The sequence below is a fragment of the Megascapheus bottae genome, chromosome 13, assembly GCF_031878675.1.
Source record: "Megascapheus bottae isolate mThoBot1 chromosome 13, mThoBot2.hap1, whole genome shotgun sequence".
NCBI lineage: Eukaryota > Metazoa > Chordata > Mammalia > Rodentia > Geomyidae > Megascapheus > Megascapheus bottae.
The window spans coordinates 6,258,106-6,276,887 of record NC_143521.1 but is presented as its reverse complement, the minus strand read 5'-3'; the positions used below and the strand labels follow the sequence as shown (position 1 = coordinate 6,276,887).

At 37.8% G+C, this 18,782-nt stretch overlaps 1 protein-coding gene across 1 annotated transcript in view; it reads left to right on the top strand.

Moving 5' to 3' along the window:
• Gucy1a1 (guanylate cyclase 1 soluble subunit alpha 1) overlaps window positions 1-17,475 on the top strand; it is a 30,680-nt gene extending 13,205 nt beyond the window's left edge. The window contains exons 5-8 of the mRNA XM_090343210.1: window positions 2,377-2,862; window positions 7,136-7,279; window positions 10,735-10,889; window positions 15,593-17,475. Coding sequence (XP_090199336.1) covers window positions 2,377-2,862; window positions 7,136-7,279; window positions 10,735-10,889; window positions 15,593-15,797 — 990 coding nt within the window. The 3' untranslated portion in view covers window positions 15,798-17,475. The remainder of the gene's footprint in view (window positions 1-2,376; window positions 2,863-7,135; window positions 7,280-10,734; window positions 10,890-15,592) is intronic.
• Window positions 17,476-18,782: the final 1,307 nt, after the last annotated feature.

Below are 18,782 nucleotides of genomic sequence, written 5' to 3'. Positions count from 1 at the left end.
TTTCCAGTTAACCACTTTTTTTCTTTCTTTCTTTTTTTTTTTTTTTTTACAATTAACCCCAAATACTAGAAGTGAAAGGAGTGGATGCACTGGTAGAATACTAGCCTTGAGCATAAAAATTCAGGGACAGTGCCAGGCTTTGACTTCAAGTCCCACAGATTGCTATAAGTGACTTTTTCTTTCTAATTATTATTTTTTTTGCCAGTCCTGGTGCTCGAACTCAGGGCCTAGTCACTTTCCTTGGAAACTTTTTGCTCAAGGCTAGCACTCTGCCCCTTGAGCCACAGCACCACTTTTGGCTTTTTCTGAGTATGTGGTACTGAGGAATCAAACCCAGAGCTTTGTGAATGCTAGGTGAACACTCTACCACTAGGCTATGCTCCTGGCCCCTGCAAGTAACTCTTTTTTAAAAATATTTTTATTGTAATTAATAAAAGGGTTACATGATATTTTCCAGATAGAAGGTGCATCAGTTCACATACATTGATACACTTTCACATGTCTTGGTCCCCATTACCCTTCCCCCCAAACCCCCCACCTGTCTTGGTTTTCCTCCCTTCCCTATCAAATTTCAAATAACCAAATACAAATAAATTCAATATATCAGATAACAAAGTGAGATACTGTAACAATATGAGATAATCAAAGGACAGCAAAAGAGATGAGAGATAACATAGTACGTTAAGGACAACAATCATTCATTATATGGCTTTTGTTTCAATATCCTGGAGGTCCTTTCAATTAGCTTATGTATCAAGGTTTTGCTCTATTGCAAATCTCTGCTAGTAGAGCTCAAGGTTTCTACTGATTATGACAAATGAGGGAAACCATTGAGCCTAAGTTCCTTTGAGTCTGGCTTACTTCACTTAATGTGATTTTTTCTAAGTCTTTCCATTTTCTAACAAATGGGGTGATGTCGTTTTTTCTGACAGCAGCATAGAATTCCATTGTGTACAAATACCACATCTTGTTGATCCACTCATCAACTGAGGGACATCTAGGTTGGTTCCATATCTTTGCTATGGTAAATAGTGCTGCAATGACCATCATTGTGCTGGTGGATTTAGTATGCCCTTGTTTCTGGATGGTTGGGTAAATGCCAAGTAGTGGAATTGCTGGGTCATAGGGGAGCTCTATGTTTAGTCTTTTGAGGCACTGCATACTGCTTTCCATAGTGGTTGAACGAGTTTGCACTCCCACCAACAGTGTAGTAGTGATCCCTCCTGGCCACATCCCCTCCAGAATCTGTTGTTATTAGTTTTCTTGATCCTGGCCTTTCTAACTGGAGTGAGGTGGAATCTTAGCATTGTTTTGATTTGCATTTCTTTTATGACCAGAGATGTTGAGCATTTCTTCTTGTGTCTATAGGCCATCTTTGTTTCTTCTTCAGAGAAGACTCTCTTTAAGTCTTTGGCCCATTTTTTAATGGGATGGTTGTTACTTTGGAGATTAGTTTTGGAGTGATTCAATTTTTTGAGCTGTTGATATAGTTTAGATATGAGGCCTTTGTCCGCTGTATGGTTGGTGAAGATCTTCTCCCACTCTGTAGGCTTCCTATTTAATTTACTAGCTATGTTCTTTGCCATACAAAAGCTCTGCAGTTTAATGCAGTCCCACTTATCCAGCCTTTCTCTGATTTGTTGTGATTCTTGGTCCTTATTAAGAAAGTTTCAACCCGCCGCCATCTTCCTGATTCTCTGCAAGTAACTCTTAAAGCAAGATGTTTGCATTCATCACAAACAATCTCTGTGACACTGGTCCGAAATGCAAAAGCAAGGTTTATTGCGGGTTACATGCCAGGCAAGGAACAATGAAGGAGTTCCCAATTAGGGTCTACACAGTCTTTTTAAAGGCAAAAATCACAGATTTACAGTCATGGGGGGGGGGGGTCGGGTCCGGTGAGATAAGGTAGGGATTAGGGAACTCCCTGGGCTAATGGCCCATTCAACTGTCAGAGAGTAGTTTTATGGCTTAGAAAACAAATGCCATCCCTTGAATTTACCTGAGTTTTGGTTAATTTTAACACAGACAGGTCAGTTCCTCGGACTTAATGGCAGCACAATTCTGTTTCTTTAATGTATGTGCCCTTTTGGGTCACTCATAGTTTATATAAACAGCAAGATGGTTACTACCTGGGGATGGGGGCGCTTTTTTTTGGCTCCTCAACGTGTATGTTTTAATATATTATTTAAATGCATATTAGAACTCATAGCAAACTGATGCAGATCAAAAACAAAAATAAAAGCATGCTTCTTTAGCAGGTTGGGAAAAAGAGGTTAAGCATAAAGGGCCACTGTCTCTAACTCCTTCTCCCATCGGAGAAAGTTGTTGGGAACTTGCAAAATCCACAGAAATTGATTTTGCTTTGCTTTACAGGTTATGGATCTCAAAGGCCAAATGATTTACATTGTTGAATCCAGTGCCATTTTATTCCTGGGCTCACCCTGTGTGGACAGATTGGAAGATTTCACAGGACGCGGCCTCTACCTGTCTGACATCCCAATTCACAACGCACTAAGAGATGTGGTCCTGATAGGTGAGCAAGCTCGAGCTCAAGATGGCCTGAAGAAGAGGCTGGGAAAACTAAAGGCCACTCTTGAGCATGCTCACCAAGCCCTGGAGGAGGAGAAGAAAAAGACCGTAGATCTGCTCTGTTCCATCTTTCCCTCTGAGGTGGCTCAGCAGCTGTGGCAAGGACAAGTTGTGCAAGCCAAGAAGTTCAGTAATGTCACCATGCTTTTCTCAGACATTGTGGGGTTCACAGCCATCTGCTCTCAGTGCTCACCCCTGCAGGTCATCACCATGCTCAATGAGTTATATACTCGCTTTGACCAGCAGTGTGGAGAGCTGGATGTCTACAAGGTAGGAGAAGGCAAAGCAATGACAATATGATAAGTAGAAGTCACTGGGGAAAAAATTATTAGGCTCTGACCCTGCACTGCTATGCAAATGCAAAGCTTTCTCTGCTGGGTAACTTGGGCTATATCCCGGAACAGGGATTGTGTACTAATTACAAGGGTGTTCTCCAGCCAGAAATAGCTCTGAATCTGCTCTGAAACAGAATTGTTTCAGGAAGGGACAGTGCTATTATCTTCTCAAAGAATGAGGATAGAATGGAGGGGAGATAGGCTGAATAGAAGACCCAAGAAAAGGTAGTGTTTAGCAGTCAATGGACCAGCCATTTCACTGTGGTAACTGAGCTGGATTGTTATGCATGAGGAAGTACTTCAAGTGAAATACTTTATTCTTTGAATCTTTAAAAATAAAGAAGCAAGGCTATTATAAAGCCTCTTTTCAAGTAGATTCAATGTAGAGTTTACATGATAATATTCATAGCCAGTTAAGATAAATCAAAATCACCTACTTAAGCCATTTTTTACAGCTTTGCCAAGTGCAGAGCCAATTTTGAATCTTGTCCTTTCCTTGTTTTGTAAACTGAGAAAATGCAATGACATTTCTAGAACAGAGAAAGCAATGATCAGAGTTTAAATGTATGAGTGACACACTGCATCCTATGTTTCACAAACAGGATTGTTGTAAAGATTGTAGTAGGTGATACACATTGTAGATCGTACAATCTTCCTAGACACTGAGATAACGTAGGATCTTTAGACACCAGTCATTGTATGTTCTCTCTCTCTCTCTCTGTCTCTCTCTCTCTGTTTCCCTTTGTCCCTCTCTCTCTCTCTCTCCCTCCCTCCCTCCCTCCCTCCCTCCCTCCCTCCCTCCCTCCCTCCCTCCCTCCCTCCCTCTCCCTCCCTCCCTCCCTCCCTCCCTCCCTCCCTCCCTCTCTCTCTCTCTCTCTCTCTCTCTCTCTCTCTCTCTCTCTCTCTCTCTCTCTCTCTCTCTCTCTCTCTCTCTCTCTCTCCCCCACTCTGGCCCTCTCTGTTTTAATGTAGCAATTTTTAGGAGGAAAGCTAAGTCATTTTAAGTTCTACCCGAGTCCTTAAAATTAAGTTTTAAGCATTTAAGTTCTACCCAAGTCCTTAAAATTAAGTTTTAAGCCACACATGGTGGCTCAAAGCAGAGCTTGGTGGCTTATGCTTGTAATCCTGGCTCCTCAGGAGGCTGAGATCTGAGGATCGTGTTTGAGAGCCGACCCAGGCACTAAAGACTGTGAGACTCTTATCTCCAGTCAACCAGTAGAAAACCAGAAGTGGTGCTGTGGTTCAAGGGCCTTGAGCTGAAGAGCTATGGGACAATGCCCAGGCTTAGAGTTCAAGCCTCATGACAGACAAAAATAGTAATAATAATAATATTTAATATTAATAATAATTTGTTTGCTGAATGCTCATGGCTCAAACCTGCAAGTCTAAGTACTCAGGAGCCTGAGATATTTTGGTGTTGGTGGTCTCACACCTGTAATCCTAGCTACTTGAGAGGCTGAGAGCTGAGGATCATGGTTCAAAGCTAGCCTGGGCATGAAAGTCCATGAGACTCTTATTTCCAATTAACCACCTGAAAACTGGAAATGGTGCTGTGTCTCAAGGAGTAGGGTGGTAGCCTTGAGGTGAAGAATTTAGGAATGGGATAGCATCCAGGCTCAGAGTTCAAACCCCCACAACCACCAAAACCAAAAAAAAAAAAAAAAGAAAGAAAGAAAGGAAAAAAAGAAAAGCAAAAAGCCTGAGATCTGAGGATCGTGGTTCAAAACCAGACTGGTAGAGTGACAGACTTAACAATAAAGCCAAAGGAGAGAGCACGAGACCCTGAGTTCAAGCTCAAATACAAGCACCACACGGGAAACATTTTGCCTTGTTTTATAGGTCATGGTATTAATTGCATGGCACTCATCTCATTGGTCAGACTTAAATCATCAGCTTAATTCATCACATAGCACTCTGTCACGCCTGAGTTTAGCCCAACAAGAACTAAATGAATTATTGAGGAGGAAACAAATGTAATTTATGTTTTTATTTCATTAGACATGCTAAAATCAAAATCTTCTCTTTTGAAATTTCTAACAGGAAATTCCAGACAGAGCCATGTTTTCCCTTGGGGAGAAGAAAAAAGAAATCCCTGTGTAATTATAGATAAAATAATTGGCTTCAGTTAGGTTAAGTACTATGGCCTCCTGTGGAATTTACTATGTTTATTTGTAGTCCTTTTTTTTTTTTTGGTCTCTTGAGAATGTCTCCTCTCAGAACTGTAAGAAGGAAGTTACTTTTTTTCTTCATTGGGAATTGCTGTGATTGCTAAACGAGAAACAATTCTGCACTCTCAAATACCCTATGAATGATTTTGAAACTGCTCCATCCTACAACGATGAAGTTATAGAGCTCTCTGACTAACCAACTTCATCTAGCTATACAGGATAGCTAGACAGGACAGAACCTTCCCACCCATACTTCACTTCCACATTTTGACTCCACATTCACACCAAAATGCCTAGAGACTGCGGAAAGTAAACAAGGAAGAGCCTTGTTCATGGATTCTGTCTAATTTATATAATGTATATAAACAGCATTGAACTGATGAATGTTGTAGTATAGAAGGAATCATCAATCATATTCCTTTTTGAATCTGATTGTCCCAGGACTTTATTTGATTTCAATTTTCTTCCTATCAATATTTTGAGTGCCACCTTACTATTTGATTGGCTAGCATGAGTGGGCCCAGTTTGCAGGAGGGTGCCTCCACTGGTCCCTGTGATGGAAGTTTAATTCTATTCAAGTATGCACAAGATATTATAAGCACAGAGAAAATCAATGCTTACTCCAAGTAGTTATGGATGGTAGGACTTCTCCTATATAGAGATGTATGCAGATGAGCACATCTTTGAATTAGTTGCTGGAAAATTACCCAGAAGGCATCACTGCCTGTTTATGAATAGGCAGTGGCTATATGGAAATGAACACAAATATCCACTCAGAGTTCTTACATATATTTAGAACACACACACACACACACACACACACACACACACACACACACACACACACCAAGAGCCAAATTTACAATAACTTAGTGCAAGCAATATTTTGGAGTTAAAGAAGGTCAAGCATGAGAAGAAATGCAAATGTTTAAAGATGATAGCTCCTTGCAGGAAGTGGTCCAGTAGAGTTTTCTTAAAGGTGATGGTCCAGTAACTAAGGGAAACCAGGGAAAAGCCAAATGTTTATTGGACAAAATAATAGCAATGAGAGTAGGTGTGGTTTGTTTGAGGAATATAGCAGGAAGATTGAGACAGTGAATCAACATGACAAAAGGAAGACTTAGGAGATAAAGGCAGAAATTAGGAGGAAGACCCCTTGAGGCCTTTTAAAATCCTTGGCATTTCCTCTGAATGATTAGGATATCGTTACAAGTCATTACTTAAAGTTTGCTGACCTCACCTTGTTTATTTTTCTTTCTTTCTCACCCTCGTCTCTTCATAATAGAGTCCTATGACAGATAAGATCCAATAAGTTACAATACATATCTGAAGCAGAAAAATGCAATTGCCTCAAAATGTGCTGATTTATAGATTTTAATTAACATGTTGCTCTCTGTAGTCAGTATCACATATGGAAAGCAAAGATGGTCTGTAAAAAGGATAATTTGTGTAATGATTTGATATCCTATAGCCTTCCAAGTACATTGATTTCCTCTGCTGGTTTAACTTTATTTCTGTCCCTGTAATTAATATCTCCGTAGATTAATTATTACTGTAAAAGGCCCAAAAGTCCATAAGAAAACAATATTTTATATTCTGATGACATTTAGTGTCTTAGATTTACATTACACATTTTTCCACACTTATGTGTTACTTATTGAAGAGATGATTTCATACAAAACCCTCCTTTTTTTGGTGGGTAAGTGATTCTACTCTCTTAACATATTATAAAAGATGCACAAAGATATATTATTATAACATTTGTGCTGTATACCCTATTTTATATAATTAAAAAGAAGAAGATAATGACATGCTGAGCCAGTGGAAGTGTAAGGAAAAGCCACTTGATGTTGTGTTAACAGGGCTGTGTTGGCCTCATGAAGTCCTGAAGTACGAGGGCGGTGGAATTCTTAAAAAGGGAAGTCACTACTAAACATATCAGGTTTTCCCTATGATTCCTACTGTGTGATTATTGATTGCTGCCCAGTGATTTTTTTCCTAAGCTTTCTTCATAATATGTCCCAAATCTTATGTGTCCAGGTGGAGACCATTGGGGACGCGTATTGTGTCGCTGGGGGATTACACAGAGAGAGTGATACCCATGCTGTCCAGATTGCCTTGATGGCCTTGAAGATGATGGAGCTCTCTGACGAAGTCATGTCTCCTCATGGAGAGCCTATTAAGGTCAGCAGATGATAGAGGCTCTAGGAGGTATCATTAGAGCAAGAATTTATTAGTAGAGTGCCGAAAACACTAGATTATTCGTTATAATTTAACTGTAAACTCTTCTCCAACTTGTTTAATCAAAAAACACATTTGCTATAGTCTATCTAATGACTTAAGGAAACAATATGACTGGGGAAGCCATTAATAACCTGGGCTTTCAAAAAAAGTCTCCAGAAGTTACCCTGCTAGACCCTTACCTATTCATATGGTCTAGAAACAGTCCCATTTCCAAAGTCAGGACAAAAAACCATGCTCAGAAAGCTGCTGCTTTGAATCAGCAAGATAGAAATCCTTCATTATAAACCATCATTCTAAGATATGTGCCTGAAAACTGGACTCTGTTCCAAGCATTCTATAGAAACCCCAGAAGTTCACTCACCAATGAAAGCAACAGCATATGCATTAACAACAGAGAAGCTAGTCTTCCAAATTCCATGCAAGTGCTTCTGTTTTATCAAATCTATATGCATCTAGAAAGTGCCAGATGGTTTAGTTTCATCACTTCCGGTACAGGACTTTATATTAATATAGATGTGATGGCTTTGAATTCATCAATATTTTCCAGGTCCGTGATATGGCACAAGTTTCATGTTAGTTGATCCCCAGATAATGCTGTAATGATCACAAATAATCAAATGAACATTCTAGGCACTGATTTAATAAACTATGAGTAAATTCCACAGAATGGGCTTTCCCCATTTACTGAGAATCTTCCCTTATTAGTGTAGTACAATCCTTAACAGATACCTTTCAGAAAGTTTTAAAGTGAATGTAGAATCTGATTTGGAGAGCTATAGCATTCATAAAATGTATATAATCATTTCAGTTTTAGCACTGGCTTCCCTTCACCTTAACAGAAGCCATTGTTCTAAGCTGTCCTTTTCTAAACCAACTGTGCAATAGTCTTCAAATTTTGTAGTGTGAAAGCACCAGCCTCTTAAGTCATTATTCTGAATATTAGGAATTTGAATACATTTAGGAATGCTACTGTGCCTTTAATCCAGAATATCTAGGATCTTAGCTGGGAATTTTTAAGTAGTTGAAGGAACTTACAATAGCTGGGATTGTATCACTCTGAGCAAGACACATTCCAAGATGGCTACCTCTCTTAGTTGCATAGTTCTTTGATGAGTATGAGCAGACATCTGGGACTCTACTGGTGTTTTGCATCTCAAGGGCCACAAGATGAAGCATGCATTCTCAGAGTAGTCCCATTTCTTACATGGGGACTGAAATCCAAGTGAATAAGAAAGGGTACGGCTGCAAAGCCTTTTATGACATAGTCTTGGACAGTACAGATCAGTGCTATCCTAAATCTGGACAGGGAAAAATGACTTAGACTCCATATCTAAAGAAGAAGTGTGAAATCATTTGCAAGTATATTTTAAAAGTATCACAGCATCTCACTTTCTCAGACTTCATTTCTGTAATTGCATTTTTAGGCTAGGAGAATTATATATTTCTTTCTAACTTTTTGTAACAGAATTCAGAGCCATGAATTAAATATATCCAGTTTATCAACAATAAGACCAGTTAATTCTTTTTTCCATATATTTTTATTGTAATTTATAGAAGGGTTACATTATATTCACCAGATAGAAGGTGCATTACTTCACAAACATTGATACCCTTTCTCATGTCTTGGTCCCATTTCCCTCCCCCCACCCCTACCCCTCATCTTGTTTTCCCCCCTTCCCTATCTGATTTTAAATAACCAAATAAGTATATGTACAATATATCAGATAACAAGATAAAATACTGAAACAATATGAGATAACCAAGAGACAGTAAAGGAGATGAGAGATAACATAATACATTAAGGACAACAAGCACTCATTATATGGCTTTTGTTTCAATATCCTGGAGGTCCTTTCATTTAGTGTCATACTATATGGCCTTATGTATCTAGTTTTTGTTCTGTTGTAAATCTCTGCTAGGAGAGATCAAGGTTTCTAATGATTATAACCAATGAGGGAAACCATTGAGCCTATGTTCCTTTGAGTCTGGCTTACTTCACTTAATATGATTTTTTAAAGTCTTTCCATTTCCTTACAAATGGGGTGATGTTGTTCTTTCTGACAGCAGCATAGAATTCCATTGTGTATAAATACCACATCCACATCTAAGGTGGATTCAATCATCAATTGAGAGGCATCTGGGTTGGTTCCATATCTTTGCCAAAGACCAGTTAATTCTTAAAAAAATTAATTTTATATTTAAAAAGTGTATATGTATTGGTGAGGAAGAAATGATGACATGACCATTGTTGTTTTTGAAAATGTATTTTTAAATTTTTTAATAGCTTTGAAGTTGATATCAGAGGAATAACAGGTTAGCTTTAGTAGTGTTCAAGTTGGGATATTGAATATAGCTTTTTATGGGTCCTGGGAAAGATCTGAGGGAGTTATAAAAGCTTATAACATCTCAGAGAGAGTGGAAGGCATGTTGACACCAGGAAAGCATGCATGTACAGTGGACATGAAGACTCATATAACCCTGTATTTTATAGAGATGATAAAGACACAGAAAGACATATAATCAGTTTGTCTTTGAACATGCATCTCCTAACACCAAATGTATTATGGAATTCATGACAGGACATATTGAAAACATGACTCTGCGTACATGAACCTATCATCCCAAACTGCATGGGATTCTGAGATTGGGAGGACAATAATTACAGGCCAGCCTGAGAAAAGTGTTTACAAGGGCCCATGTAAACAGGAAAGAAGACAGGTGTGCTGGAACACATCTGTTATCCCAGCTCCCAGCTAAGGAGGGAGGTATAGAGGGGATAACAGCCAGCCTCAACAAAAATGTGAGACCATCTCAAATATTCAGAACAGGAGGGGCTAAACATGCAGCTCACTCAGCAGTACTACAACAGTGTAGCAAGCAAGTAGCTCTGAGTTCAAATACCAGCATTGCCAACATTGTCTTTTAAAAACTTATTTTTTTGTTGTTTCTTTTCCTTTTTCCTGTTCTGGTATTTTTTTTTTGTTTTGTTTTCGTTTGTTTGTTTGTTTGCTTACAGTACTAGTACTACTGGATCTCTGAAATCAAAGCCTTATGCCCTCATTCAACTTCCCCCCTCCACCCCCTGTTCATGGCTGGGCACTTCCTTACTTGAACCTCTACTTCCAGTCTACCTGTTTGGTAGTTAATTGGAAATGAGTGGATTTATCGGCCCAGGCTGGCTTCAAACTGCAAACCTCACATATCAACCTTCTATGTAACTATGATTACAGTTATATTACACATGTGAGACTCTTGCATCTGGCTTTTCTTTTTCTTTTTTTTTTTTATAAACTAGCGTGTTGAAAGTTACTGCTAGAAGTATTTAGATAAGAGTTTCAGATGGCTGGAAGTGATTTTCTAAAGATGTTTAACAATGTGTTTTTTTCTGCTTTTAGATGCGAATTGGACTGCATTCTGGGTCTGTTTTTGCAGGAGTTGTAGGAGTTAAAATGCCTCGTTACTGTCTTTTTGGAAACAATGTCACTCTGGCTAACAAATTTGAGTCCTGCAGTGTGCCAAGGAAAATCAATGTCAGTCCAACAACCTACAGGTATGAAACTGCACTAAACATCTGAAATACGGTTTTATTCATGCACATTTTTTCTTTCTATCTATTAGTTTGTTGATTCTCCCTCACTCTCTTCTACATTGATAATCATATAAGAAAATGAAAAGCAGTTGCCTTTTATCATCCTCAAACAACCAGTCTCATCCAGGTGCCAGTAGCTCACACTTATTCATGAGGCTGCCATTTCAGAATTATAGTTTGAAGCCAGTCTGGGACAAGAAAGTCCATGAGGCTCTAATCTCCAATCAACCACCAAAAGGCTTGAAGCGGAGCTGTGGTTTTAGTGGTAGAGAACAAAACCTCAGGGATAGCACTCAGTACAGTTTATCAGTAAACATTTGATATATGGTATCAGCTGATATACTGAGGTACAATCCTAGCAGTTACAACCCAGAGGTAGTCTACTGTTAACACAATTTATGGGACATATTATGAACAAAACTGTCATTATTCAGATACCAGCCACAAGTCTGGGGTCTACAGGCTATAGCACTCAAACCAACTGTTAGTATACTGGGATATAGCTCATGATCTCTTCAAGTCAAAAAATTGTCTACATTGATTCCCAGTATTCAGATAAATGTATTTACAGTTTAATTCTAAAGCACATAAATTATGACTAGCTACATGGAATATGAAGTCTGGAGGATCTTAAATGATCATAACTGAGTTCCATTCCAATTCCTCCTCTTGGGTCAGGCTAGCCCAGAATGCCAGCCTTCCTATTACCCAGTAGATAGCTCTGGAATCCTAAGTCCATTCTGAGTCATGTCATTACTTCAAACTCAGGTAGGATCCAAACAGCTTATGAAAAATAAAAATATTCCTATAACTTGGAAAATCCCAAGGATTTTAAAAGCTCACTTGCTAAGGACAAGGGCTAATTCAGTCAGAATTTACTAGGGAAAATCTTTTAAGTCACTAAAACTTTTCAGAATTTGCTGACATGTGAATCCCTGGCAGATGTTGACAGAGCAGGAGTCTACTGCATTATCTACAATGAAGACGACCTCTTGTTTTCCCTCTCCTATATATCACAACCTTAACAACTACCATTGTGAGGTACCTTGACTTCTGCTAACCAGAAAATGAGCCATTTCATAAAGAAAGAAATTATTCTGTCCTAAAACTTTGTCACATGGTAGGCACTGGTGACTCATGCCTCTAATTGTTATTCAGAAGCCTGAGATCTGAGGATAGAAAGTCTGTGAGATGCTTATCTCCAATAACTACCAAGATGCCAGAAGTGGAGCTATAGTTCAAGTGGTAGAGCATTATCCCTCAGAAAAATAGCTCAGTGACAAAATCTTGCCCTAATGTTCAAGTGCCAGGATGGGAAGCGGAGGGAGGAAAAGCTCTGTTTCATAGCTAAATGACACCAAGAAAATTATCTTTCCTCTTCATCAGGATAAATATTTTTGTATATTCTTTGGTTGGTTGTTTTAGTGACATTAGGGTTTGAAGTTGGGACCTAGTGCTTGTTGGATGGGTGCTGTAGCATTGTGATAGATGCACCAGCCCTTTTTGTTCTAGTCATTTTTTCAGATAAGGTCCTGTGTTTTTGCTTGAAGCCAGACTAGAACTCCTACTTGTCGCCTCCTGAGTAGCTGGAATTACAGGTGTAAATCACTAAGCCTAATCTGAGAGAACCTCTATAATTCCAGCAATACTTCATGTCTAATCAGACACAAAGCACAGCAGTTTGATTAGAACTGTCTGCCGCCATGCTGTAAGTGCCAGGAGAGTAGTAACCTCAGTGCAGAGGCACTGGCTGCTGTTCTAGAGACTCAATTTCCTGTTACCTTCTCAACAACTTTTCTGCCTAAAAACAACTTTTCTCCCTATGAGCATTTTCTCTTAAATACAATGATTATTTCCTATAGAACTCACACATATTAATTCTTGAAAACATATTCTCAAATCAACTATCATCTCAGATTTCTACTGCTTTCTATAGCAGAGTTTGAAGCACCTGTCTACATCTACTAGTTTTGTTTCCTCTTACTTCTCTTTAACTTGCCGCTATCATTGCTTATCTCTTATGCTTCACTGGATGGAGTTATTCTTACAGCAGGGAAGCATCATATACCTTATTAATATCCTGGTCCACTCTCTCCTTTCCTTCTCCATTTCACAGTCACAACTGCATAGGCTTGAGACGCAGTCTTACTGAACCAATCCATTTGCCTTTGTGTATCAACTTGAAATGATGCCATACCTCAGATAGGAGTAAGGACTGAAACATAAGCTAAATATAATAGCTATAGAATGTTACCTGTAGTCCCACTTAAGACATACCAGATCTAGTCTTCTTTTATAATTTGTAGGAAGAACGGAGACCTTATACTCTCTGCAGACAGGCAGGATCCCCAATACACAGGCAGGAAGAAACCATACCAGACATGTTCAGCAGCTTCTCCCAACATTTCCAATAATATATACCATATTTCCTTAACTGAAAGGAGAAAAGCCACAGAGAAGGGAGAAATGCAGTTCTTATTCACATCCCTTCAGATAGAAATTCAAAGCCAGAGAAAAATAGGTTCCCAGATGGGTCCTGGTGGCTCATGCCTCTAATCCCAGCAATGTAGGAGGCTGAGATCTGAGGATCACAGTTCAAAGCCAGCTGGGGCAGGAAAGTCCATGAGACCCTTATCTCCAGTTAACCACCAGAGAACCAGAAGTGATGCTGTGGCTCAAAGTGGTGGTACACTAGCCTTGAGTGAAAGAGCCAAGGGACAGCAAATCAGATTCTCAATTCAAGCCTCATAACTGACCAAAACGAAACTAAAGAAAAAGGTCTCATTCAACATATCCATGCCCTTTAATGGTATTCTTTGAATATAGCTGATATTAGTTTTGAGGTGTGTGTGTGTGTGTGTGCGCGCGCACGTGGACGCGCGTGGTAGGCCTGGGGCTTGAACTCAGGGTCTAAGCACTGTTCATGAACTTTATTGCCCAAGGTTAGCACTTGATCACATGAGCCACAGCTCCACGCGCCTGCTGGGAATGGCTTCAAACTGTGATCCTGATTTCTTAGCTTCTGAGTTTACTAGGACTAATAGTTTTGTGGTGTTGTTTTTTTTTTAGCATGAAATATATTTAAGGTTAGTACGTAAATTTTAAATACTCCTAATTCAGTGACATTTCTGGAAAAACAGCTTTGGGGCATGAGATAATTCAGCTTTGATTCATAACATTTATCAATCGCTGTGATTTTAACATGCCCACTTCAACACATCCCATACCATATTCATACCAATAGTCTGTCTTCTAAAAGCTTTGAATATTTAATAATTGAGCCACAAGCTAGTGGGAGCCAAATCAAGCATGTCACTACAGACTCATACTTGTTGCATATGTATTTGTTTTCCAGAGTCTGAGTGAGCTAGTCTATCTTCTATCCATGGTTAGAGTATATTCAATTAATGGGCCTTATGCATAGTATAGCCACTTAACAATGTTGTTGTTCATGATGAAAGCAAAATATCTTTTAGTTTTATTATTTTTATGACTCCTATTTATTATTTTTATGACTCCATATTATGCACTGATAAAAATCTTAGTTGACAGATGCTTCTCATGCTATATTCTTTCAAAGACATTCTTGAGATGTGGGTTTTTATCCAATTGACTTCTTCAGTACATAGAATAGCACTGTAGTATAGAATCTAATTCAGCTTCAGTCTCTTTCATTCAGACATAATGTCATGGACTGGAAAACAGAGGGTCGTGATCCGGCTGAACAAAAATGATAAAGAATATTCCTGTAGAAGTTTGTTTATAGCCTAGAACTATTCACAAAATTTAATTTATGTCCTGAATAGTACATTATGAAGAATGCTTATTAACTTTGTCTTAAATAAAAATGTAGGGAAATAGAGGAGAGAGCCAGTAATGTAATCATTGAGATTAGAATTTACAGTGAATTAAACATAATGGACAAGTCATAGTAACCCAAGGTAGACAAGTTGGTTAGAGAAATGCTTTCAAGAAGACAAATGTTCCATATATATACCAAATAGTGCACAGAGAGCCAGTATGGCGGCATGAAGCTGATTTGCATCCTAGTAATCTGGAATACAAAAAAGTGTTATTAAAATGCTCAAACATTTTTCACATAATGTTTAATTCCTTATAAAAGGAAAGATGTTTTTGTAACTCCTTGTCCTTCATTTGTTCTTTGTGATATATGTACAATTAATGAATTGATAAATGGGCAATAACATACCATGTTCAATTCAGAAAACCTTACCAATCCTATTATAATTATGTGTGAGAATTACTTTGCTATTATTAAACGTGCAGCTATTTTTATTCTATTTTATTCATTTGTGTGGGTGTGCGTAAGCGTGTGTGAGTGTGTGTGTGTGTGATGATCTCAGGGTTCAAACTCAGGTACTGGGTATTATGCCTGAGGATCTTTGACTCAAGACTAACGCTATCTCATTTAAGAAACAACTTAATTGGACACAAGTCTCATGGATTTTTCCTGCTAGGGAAAAGCTTGAGCCCTAATCCTCAGAACTCAGCCTCCTAATTAGCTAGGATTACAGTGTGAGACACTAGCTTCTGCTTTCATTAGAATATGTTAGTAAAATTCAATTAACCATGTTATCTTCTCTTTCCATGTCAAGCATTTATAACATCATCAAATATTAATATCATTATTTTAATTTGTTTAGATTGCTCAAAGAATGCCCTGGCTTTGTGTTTACTCCACGGTCAAGAGAAGAGCTTCCACCAAATTTCCCCAGTGAAATTCCTGGAATCTGCTATTTTCTGGATGACTATCAACAAGGAGGAACAGATTCAAAACCATCTTTTCTAAAGAACAACATTGAAGATGGCAATGCCAACTTTTTAGGCAAAGCTTCAGGAATAGATTAGTGAGGCGGATGTTTGTTTGTTTGTAAGTTTGACTCCTGTGAGGATGTATGGAACTTCTGAAAGCACTTTAGGATTCAGAAGGCTAAAGAGCTAAGTCACAATCTACTCTTCTGTGTAACATGACAACACAATCACTCAGTGCTTCGGCTCTTCTGTTTAAAGAAAACAAACCTCAAAGTTTGACTTTGGGGTGCATGTTCTATTCTATGACAACCACTAACTTCCGGCACCTAAAATTCAGTACATTGTACATATGTATACATGAGTTAGTTATACTCACAAGTATAGAGCAATGGAGTCCCCTGCTGACTTCTGCCTTGGGAAAAGCCCTTGGTTTTAAAGTGGGTTTGTGATAGTGTCACTCTGAATAGCACCTCCACTCCTGGGTACACTATGATCTTTCAGTCTTTCAACTGTGCATCTGATTGTCATACTTAATTTAGCTGTTAGCAGTATAATCAAATAGGCTGAGATATTTTTCCTCAGTTGCATCTTTATGATTCTTTTTTAATAGAAAATAAACAAGTCTTAAATTACTATATGTTACAAAATTGTTCTGTCACTAAAAAATAACATTTTCAGAGCTTCAAGGTAAAATTATTCCCCATTACACAATGTGTCATTCAATAATAACTTTCTTTGGACATTTATTATTTTTTACTCTATACATGACAAAGACTGTGCTATTTTTTTTTGCCAGTCCTGGGCTTGAGCTCAGGGCCTGAGAGCTGTCCTTGGACTTTCTCAAGGCTAGAACTCTACCACTTGAGCCTCAGCACCACTTCCAGCTTTTTTTTTCTATGTATGTGGTACTGAGGAATCGAACCCGAGTCTTCGTGCATGCTAGGCAAGCACTCTACCACTAGGCCAAACTCCCGGTTCCAAAACTGTGTTATTTTTTAGTAGCAATTTAATTTCTGGTAATTCATTTGAGTATTGTAATAGAAAAATATTTAGAATACAAGAGGTTCATAGCTTCTAATAAAATGAAATAATATTCTAATTTAATTTAGCTAGGAGTAACATGGGATTATTGAGAACATCCAAGGGATAAATTATATAGAATGGTGCATTCACATTGATGCATGCACATGTTCATACAAATACACACACAAACACACACACATACAAACACACATCCTAAGAATAATTTGGATCTATTCAGCAGATATCGTCATTGCTTTGCTGAGCCAAAATGGGGAAAACTCAATTCATGAATGGAAAATAGACTTTTTAAAAAATGATTTTATAGCTCATTTTTCTTAATTATTTGTGCTAAACATTTTGGTGTGTGTATATGTATATATATTTTAATCAAGTTTTTATATTATTAAGTGTATATCTGTGAATTGTTTTTATTCTACTTGAAATACCTAATGATATTTTCTTAGTATTAGTAAACCAAACAAGGCTGAGATTGCATCACAGAAGTAACTAACAACTTTTCTGGAGCTTGAACCTTACAACCCTACAGTGAAGATGAAACCCAGGGTCTTATGAATGACAAGTCCTCTACCACAGTGTTACATTAATGGAGCATGAACTTTTACATTTACTAATGTCAGTCTAAGTTTTCTGATGAAGTATAAAAGTCACAGTTTGATTTCAAAAAAAATGGATTGGATTTTTAAGCAGCAGTCACTTTATTGGATACTCATTATCTGTGCAGTGTGTTCATTATCATAGCTTTATTAAAGTTAATTAACTCAAAACAGAGATCAACTTGAAGGCAAAAGAGGATTATAGTATTTAAATGAGGATTAGCAGAACCATACAACGTGTATATATACCGACTTCTGAGTTAGGGTTCTGAGAAGTAGCTCAGCTTTAAGTTCTTTAAATATGTTTCTTGTACCTGGGCTTGTCTGTGGTGACAATGGAAACAAAGTCATCCCTAATTGGCCTCTATATACCAGGAGCACTACTGTAAATACTGCAATCATTACTGTTCAATAAATGATGCTGATGTCTTGAAGGACTGGAGATGTCTCATGGAAAATCCACCCTGTGATCAGATATACCTATGCCTGAGGACAGTATATTTGTAATTGTGCAATGTTAAGAAGCTCAGTAAAATTTCTTTTAAAAAGGAAAGATGGACACTTTCTTTTTGGAACTGAACTTTTATCATAGGGGAAAATGATAGACATAGAGTAATAATTATCTTCATCAAATATTTGAGTTTCCAGCTTGATAAATCTGTCCTCTAAAAGTTTATGTTACAATTTAAGTGTATTATTTCAGATTTGGCAGTGTAACACAGTGGCAGAGAATTTTCCTCACATATCTAAGACCTTGAATTTGAGCCCCAGCAATGCAAAGAAGATAAAGTTATCTTCCATGAGTATATGATATATTACTACGTGAACACATGTATGCATGCACACAGAACAATTGGAGAAAATGTATAAATTTGAGTTAAAATCTGTATTGGAGTTTCTTGAATTCCTATTACTACAACTTTTCTATAACTTTGACATTTTATTTAAATGAAAAGATATCAACCATGTATGTTCCCAGATAAATTATCTGTGATAAGTTCCCTGTACAAATAAGCCAAACCAAGTTAATTGTAGAAAACAAAAAAAAGCAAAACAGAGGAGTGTGGTGTGAGCCACAGTATCAAAGACTCTAGACAAGGAAAAAATCCTTAAATGATGAAAGGTGGATGGGATGTATATTTATGAACAGAAGTTTTGGAAAGTACATGAAAATAATAGATATCTATTTATGCATGTTACCCAAATATTTGTCTATATTTCAAAGTAAAAGAAGTCATGCTATCCTCTTGATATTTTATCAAAAGTATGAACAGAGATTTGGCTGTCAATCAATGGAATTTCACAGAAAATTTAAACCATTAGGATGTCATGGTATGGAAGAGTAAAGAGATAAATATTTTAACTACTATTTCTCTGAAATGGCTTCTCTTATTATTGCCTGTCACACCAATGCAGTCCTTTTTAGAACTTTCTTCTGCTCAGG